We start from the raw sequence: 7,696 nt of genomic DNA on the forward strand, positions 1-7,696 counted from the left end.
CTGGCTCCCGCCTACCCCGCGGGCCTGGGCGCCTTCGGAGTCTACCTGCGCGGCTACCACGGCGCGCTGGCGGACTGGCTGGGTGCCGCCGCCCGACGCAGGCTGCCACTGGCCGACCGCTACGCCCTACTGCATTGGCACAACCAGGTGTACCCCAGGTGAGCGTGCGTGGAACCCCACCCAGGACGCTTCAGGGCCTAAGAACCTTGGAACAGCTGACCTGCAACCTTATTAGCATCTCAGACCCTTCCAAGACCATATACTGTCAACATTGCATTCAACATTGTATAGCTAGAATCCTAGCACTCTAACATCTCCCTTGTAGTCCTCAGATCTTAGCAGTACCTCCAATCTTGCCAGACCTAGAGGCTTAGCACCACTCACTCTTCCAGTCCCAAAATATCAGCACCATTTATCCCTTCCAATGGTAGAACCTTAGCACCATGGGGCCTTCTACAGCCAGAACCCTAGTACCATGGGGCCTTCTAGACTTAGAACCATGGAACCTTCTAGACCCAGAACCTTAGCACGGTGGAACTTTCTAGACCCAGAACATTAGCACCATGGGGCATTCTAGACCCAGAACTTAAGTACTATGGGGCCTTTTAGACCTAGAACTTTAACCCCACAGAACCTTCCAGACCTAGAACCTTAGCCCCATGGGGTGTTCTAGACCCAGAACCTTAGCACTGTGGGGCCTTCTAGACCTACCCTAGCACCATGGAACCTTCTAGACCAGAATCTTAGCATCATGGAAACTTCTAGACCCAGAACCTTAGCACCATGGAAACTTCTAGACCTAGAACCTTGTTATCACTGTTGACATTTCAGTTGTGGCATCATAGCACTCTCTGCTCTTGCCATCCTAGGACCTTAGCGGCCTTAATCCTTCTAGCTGTGAACCCTTAGAACCTCCGACTAGAACCTCAGCACCACTGACTCTTCCAGACCTGGAACCTTAGCAGTGTTCTTTGCTCCAGTCTTCCCACCGTGTTAACACCATGAACCCTTCTAAACCTAGAACCGTTTATTAGCACCACTGACCCAGCCCCAGTACTGTTGGCATTTCAGTCCTTGGAGACATAGAACCTCAGCACCATTGCCCCTTCCACACCTAGAACCTTAGCATTATTGACTCTTCCAGATCTAGAACCTTATAGCACCACAGGCCCTTATGGACCCAGAACTTTATTAGCACCACAGGCCCTTGCAGAGATCTAGAACCTTATGAGCATCGTTGACACTTCCCGACATAGCACCTTACCATCACGGACCCATCCAGTCTGAGAACCTTACATCCCAGACACACTCCTAGAATCTTAGCACTACCCACTCTTCCAGTCCTAGCACTGCCCAGCCTTCTGGTCCTACAACCTTATCACCATTGACTCTTAAAATCCTAGAACCTTAGCCCTATTGACCCTCTCATTCTGGAACCTTTGCACTTTTTGCCCCTTGGAACCCTGGAATCCTTACATTACTTTCACTCTAGACCCTAGGGTATTAGCCTTGTTGGCTCTCCCACACTTAGAACTTTAGAATTGAGGACTCTTTCAATCCTAGAACCTTAGTACAGTGAGCCTTCAGATCATGAACCTTAGCCTCATTTCCTCTTTGGATCCTACAACCTTGACATTGTTGACGCTTCTGGTTTTAGGACATTAGCACCATTGACCCTGCCAGTCCTAGACTCATAACGATTAAGCCTTTGAGTCCTGAAACATACCCATTCTTGTGGCTGGGTGATGGAACATAGTGATTAGCTATGACTGGATTAGGTACGCACTCCAAGGAAAAGGGAGTTCGCCACACCCAAACCACATGTGGAAGAATGAAGTGTGGGTCCTCCAACAAAATCAGGATGCTACCCCCAGAAGAACCGGATAGCAACAGCCTACATCAGCCACACAGATGCCATTTGGGAATACGTGCTAATGGGTTCCCTCATTCCATCTGTGAGAAACTGAGGCAGAATGGGGAGTCTGCAAAGCTTCCTGGAGCAGGGGGACATGAGTTAATTCCCATTTGTCGGGAGATAGCATTTCTGGCTGAGTATGCCATGAGCAGAAACCATGGGAGGAATGGGGGTGGCCAATGATGCTATTGCACAGGCTTGGGCATGCGAGAGACTGCAAGGGGGGGTGAGGCCTGGATCGGGGAGGGCCGACAGGGCAGGTGAGATGGCAGGGCTGGGAGCGGAGGTGCAAGGGAGCTTCTGTCTCAAGCAGCCAAGCGTGGGTGAGGCTTTGCATGCCAGAAAGAGCATCAAGCCTAGGCTTGACCCCACAAGTCTTGCCCGGACACCATCCATCAGGGAGCTGACTCAGAGCTGGAGCCAGGAGAGCGAGGATTCCAAAGACTTCCTTTGAGGGATGAGCAAAGCTGGCTGAGAGAGGAAGGGAGTGGCCCAGGGTCGGTCACACAGCGGATGTCAGGAGATGGGGATGAGTCCAGTGGCCCAGCCCCACCCCTCACAGACCTCTTTGTCTCTTATCGCCCACCCCCAGAGAGGTCCTAGGGCTGGTGGACATGGTCGCCCTGGAGAATGGCGAGCTGGGACCCCTTCTGTCTCCCGGCACCCTGCGGGGTTTGGAGGATGAATGTGTCACAGATGTCAAGGTATCTGGGACTTGGCACTGGCAGTTCGAGAGTGGGAGGGGAGAGTCACAGTGGCCTTGGGGTGGGCCCCCTCTCCTCCCCTCTTTCACTATTTTCATCTTTCTTTTCCTTTTCCAAACTTCGGAGTTCTGCCCCAAAGTCCTGCTACCTTCCAAGACACAGAAATGTAACTCATATGGTCATTTCTGTCTGATGCTCAGCATCATGGCCCAAGCACCCAGCCTGGCATTGAGACACTCAGTCAAGGTTTAATACATTCAGACACTTCAAATCTCAGAGCCACAGGAAGTTCGTTACAGAACCACCACTCATAGACCCAAAGGCTTGGCATCAAAGTGTCTTCTAAGCTGTTTGGTCACACACAGGTCCCACAGATCAGACTGGCCTTAGACGTACACACCCAGTCTGGCCAGGGCAGTGCCCATTACCTGGAGGCCAGGCCTGCCCCCAACCACAGAAATCTGACTCTTGTCAACTTGGGAGCCTAGGACCTCAGAGCCAAAATGTCTATTTCCTCAGACCCATGACCTGGAGGCAGTTGAACAGAGCCAGAGATGTGCAAGACTTTAGAATTCCAGACACTTTGTCAAGTCAGTTCCAATTCATGGTGCCACCATGTGTTTCAGAGTAGAACTGCTCCATATAGTTTTCTTGGCTATAATCTGTATGGAAATAAACACCAGGCCTTTTTTTCTGCAGCGCTGCTCAGTGGGTTAAATGTCAGCCTTTAGTTGAGTGCAAATGATTAGACCCTTCAGATTCTTGAATCCCAGGATCTGAGAATCTCTGCAGAGCCTGAAAGCAGAGTCTTAGATCTGTCAAATAATGAACTCATAGACCCTTTAGCCCTGTTAGACAAGGGAGGCTTAAAACCTTGATGCTCATTGGTTAGCAAGCTTGAGTTTCTGCTGATGATGGAAAATTTGGCAACGATAATTGGTGAGGGTTGCATAACATGATGACTGTGATTGATATCACTAAATTGGATGTGTGAAAAACGTTGAATAGGCAAATATCGTGTTACATATTTTTTCTCCACAATAAAAAAGAAAAAAAAATGAAACCACTGGATTTTTTTTATTGTGGTAAAATATATATGTATACATTGTATAACAAAATAATTGCCATTTCAATGTTTGTTCCCGTATGACTCAGTAACGCTAATTATGTTCACCATATTGTGTAGCTCTGTGGAAAAAATGAGGTGGTCTGTTTCCATAAAGATTGACAGCCTTGGAAACCCTCTGAGGCAGTTCCGCTCTGTCCTCTAGGAGCGCTGTGAGTCAAAATAGACTTGGCATCAGTGGGTGTGGTTTGGGGTTTGCTTCTGTAAATGTTGTTGTTATGCGCTGTTGAGTCAGACTGGACTCATAGCGGCCCCTCCTTGGGTTTCCGAGGCAGTATCACTACAGAAGTAGATTGCCCAACCTTCCTTCCGAGGAGTGGCTGGTGGGTTTGAACCACTGGCCTTTTGGTTAGCAGTCAAGTGCCTTAGCCACTATGCTACCAGAGCTCTCTTGGAAACTCTGTGGTGCAGTTCCATTCTGTCCTCTAGGGGCGCTGTGAGTCAGAATCGACTCCACAACAGTGGGTTTGGTTTGGGCTTTGCTTCTGTGAAGATTGACAGCCTTGGAAACCCTGTGGTGCAGTTCCATTCTGTCCTCTAGGGGCGCTGTGAGCCAGAATCGACTCCACAACAGTGGGTTTGGTTTGGGCTTTGCTTCCATAAAGATTGACAGCCTTGGAAACCCTTTGAGGCAGTCTACTCTGTCCTCTAGGGGCGCTGTGAGTCAAAATAGAGGACGTCAGTGGGTGTGGTTTGGGCTTTGCTTCCCTAGAGGTTTACAGCCTTGCAAGCCCTGTGGGGCAGTTCCATTCTGCTCTGTAGATCACTATGAGTCGAAAACAACCCAGTAGAAGTGGGTTTAGTCTGTTGTTATTTTTTATCTTGTGCCCATCACCCTTAACAGAAGCTGGATGCTCCCTAAGCAATGATGCCCCTTGCCCCCTTCCTCCCACCCCTGGGAACCACTAAGCTGCTTTGGTCTTTATGCGTTTGCGTATTGTAGAAACCCCGTGTAGATGGGATCACACACTATCCTTTATGTCTGACATTTACACAGCATCATGGTGTCAAGCTTCCTCCATGCTGTAGCCTGTATCAGCACTTATTTCTCTCTGTGGCTGACTATGCCATTTTCTATGTAGACCATACTTTAATTTTTTAAATAACATTTTGTTGTGTTTCCAGGGAAAGTTTACACAGCAGATAGGTTCCCATTTGACCACTTCTACACAAATTGGTTCTGTGACATCAATTCCGATTTTCACGATGCGTCCATAATGTGTTCTGGTTCTGTTTCCGGTGCTTTAGTTTCCCTTTGGCCTTATCTTTGCTTGAGAGTCATTGTTGACCTTTTTGGTCTCATGTAGCTAGGTGTTTTCTTTTTTTTTTTTTTTTCCCCAATGGAGCCGCATGTTGTTGTTGTTGTTGTTGTTATTTGCCGTCGAGTCGGCCCCGACTCATAGCGACCCCTCCTTGGGTTTCCGAGGCAGTATCACTACGGAAGTAGGATTGCCCAACCTTCCTTCCGAGGAGTGGCTGGTGGGTTTGAACCGCCAGCCTTCTGGAGCCCATACTCGTGGCTAATATCCTCCTTTATTTTGTGTGTCAGTCTGTTATTTTGCTAATAGGGCATAGATTCGCTTCAGGGTTTAAACATCCATTGAGTTTTTGATAGACACTTGGGTTAAGCACTGGGCTGCTAAATTGAATCCATCGGCTGCTCTGTGGGAGGGAGATGTGGCAGTCAACTCCCATAGAGATTACAGCCTTAGAAACCCTGTGGGCAGTTCTGCTCTGCACTGTAGGGTAGACAAGAGGCCAATCTATGGCAATGGGGTTTTAATGTTTAATCGTGTGTAACGTATTTTAATGCAAAGTGCACATTAAAATACGGTCTTTTGCAAACTGTGCTGCCCATTTTGAGTTAGTTTCCTGTGCATGGCATGCGTGTTATATGTGTGGGCGTGCTATATGCAAAAAATACCGTCTATGCCATATCTTGTTAATCCTTTCATCTGTTCATGGGCATTTTGGCTTTTCTTCCTCTTGGTTATAAATTGTGGACTTGGGCATGGCATGGGGGAGGGGAGTTTTGGGGTCCAGCCTGCCACCTCCACATCACCTTGACTGGCCTCAGCTATGCGCTCATGAGTAGAATCTAGAGCACTTGGGGCTTAGGGAGAGGGGATCATGGGGGAGACAGGGAGACAGAGACCCTCAGGCCAGCCAGCCCCACTCCCCCTCTCGCCCATCTCCCCAGGCTCAGACTCGGGCAGCCCTCCTTCGAGTGTTGCAGGAGGATGAAGAGCGCTGGGGGGCCATCGAGGACCAGCCCGGCAGCCTGGCCCAGGATGTCTGTGAGGTAGGGGCAGGAAGGAGGGGGCTGGGCAGTGTGGGGTGGGGAGGCGGGGCCTCGGCTGCTCATGCCGTCTCCTCCTGGACCACGCAGCTGCTGGAAGAGCACACGGAACGTGCACCCCGTATCAGCCAGGAGTTTGGGGAGCGGATGGCCCACTGCTGCCTGGGGGGGCTGGCCGAGTTCCTGCAGAGGTATGGGGAGGAGGGCCAGGCCTGGGGTGTCCGGAGCCCGGCCTCCAACAGAGGGTGGAGAGATGGAAGGGAACATAGCAAGGATGGGGAAGGGTGTGCGGTGGGGATCCCGGGCTCTGGGGGGGCTAGTGGCTGGCGGGTGGTCCACCCAGCGATGCCCCACCTCTTTTCCCTTCCCATCTCTTCCTCCAGCTTCCAGCAGCGTGTGGAGCGGTTCCATGAGAACCCAGGAGTCCGGGAGCTGCCGCCCGACACTTACATCAGCAGGACCATTGCCCTGGTCAACTGTGGGCCCCCCTTACGGTGAGAGTGTGCAGTGTGTGAGGGGGAGGCTAGATCCGGGGGACAGGTGAACTGAGGTGCCCGGACCCTGATGGGGATGGCAGGGCTGGCCTAGTGAGGCATGCAGGTACAAGGGGCCTTAGAAACCTAGGATCTGGGAGTCCCAGAAAGGGCCGCGACATCTATTCTAATGATAGAATAATCATGACATTGGAGAGCTGGAAGGGCCTGTGTGGCACAGTTTGAGCTCGACTGCCAACCTAAACGTTGGTGGTTCAAACTCACTCAGCGGCTCCATGGAAGGAAGACTTGGTTCCAAGAAAACCCTAAGGAGAAGTTCTACTCTGACACGCAGGGTCACCGTGAGTTGGAATCCACTCCATGGCATTTTTTTTTTTCTTTTGGTTTTTGGAGTTAAAATTACAGAAACCTGGACACTACACTCCAAGACTGTGAAATACAGATAAATGTATATGTATTTTTTGGCCTTCTTGTGGCATAGTGCCTAAGGGATTTGACTGCCATCCAGAAGGCTGGCGGTTCAAACCCACCAGCTACTCCTCGGAAGGAAGGTTGGGCAATCTACTTCCATAGAGATACTGCCTCGGAAACCCAAGAAGGGGTCGCTATGAGTCAGGATCGACTCGAGGGCAGTGAGTTTCTTAAAAACTAACTTTCATTTTTTATTGGACTGAAAAAACAATGTGTGATGCATTCACACGGTTCCCAATTCATAAGGTATCTTTTCCCAGGAGTGTAAAGTCTCCCCTCACCCCGGTTCCCACCCCTGAGACAACCAGAATGACTGGCCTCTCCCATGTCTTTGCAGGGACAGTGTGTACAATTACTGTAAAGATGTGGAAGGAACTGTGTGTTTGCATATGTGCGTATTTTACACACAAGTAAATGAATTTGTACATCTTATAAATATGGTGGGAGCCCTGATGGTACAGTGGTTAAACCTCTCAGCTGGTAACCAAAAGGCCAGTGGTTGGAACCCACCAATTGTTTCTTGGGGAAAAAAATGAGGCAGTCTGCTTCCATAAAAATTTATAGCCTTGGCGAGTAGCAACTGGGATCTTAAAAGCTTGCAAGCTGCCATCTAGATGCAGCGATGGGTCTCTCCTCATCCAGAGCAAAGAAGAATGAAGAAAACAAAAAATTCATGGACACAATTAG

General features: G+C 49.9%; 1 protein-coding gene across 1 annotated transcript in view; it reads left to right on the forward strand.

The window, feature by feature from the left end:
- The window catches only part of EXOC3L2 (exocyst complex component 3 like 2), a 30,544-nt gene that overhangs the window by 5,017 nt on the left and 17,831 nt on the right, over nucleotides 1-7,696 (forward strand). Inside the window, exons 3-7 of the mRNA XM_007942911.2 lie at nucleotides 5-158; nucleotides 2,508-2,619; nucleotides 5,946-6,047; nucleotides 6,135-6,235; nucleotides 6,428-6,538. Of these exons, the coding sequence (XP_007941102.2) occupies nucleotides 5-158; nucleotides 2,508-2,619; nucleotides 5,946-6,047; nucleotides 6,135-6,235; nucleotides 6,428-6,538 (580 nt within the window). The remainder of the gene's footprint in view (nucleotides 1-4; nucleotides 159-2,507; nucleotides 2,620-5,945; nucleotides 6,048-6,134; nucleotides 6,236-6,427; nucleotides 6,539-7,696) is intronic.

The sequence above is a fragment of the Orycteropus afer genome, unplaced genomic scaffold (assembly GCF_000298275.1).
Source record: "Orycteropus afer afer isolate SDZICR_OR568_19922 unplaced genomic scaffold, OryAfe1.0 scaffold00099, whole genome shotgun sequence".
NCBI lineage: Eukaryota > Metazoa > Chordata > Mammalia > Tubulidentata > Orycteropodidae > Orycteropus > Orycteropus afer.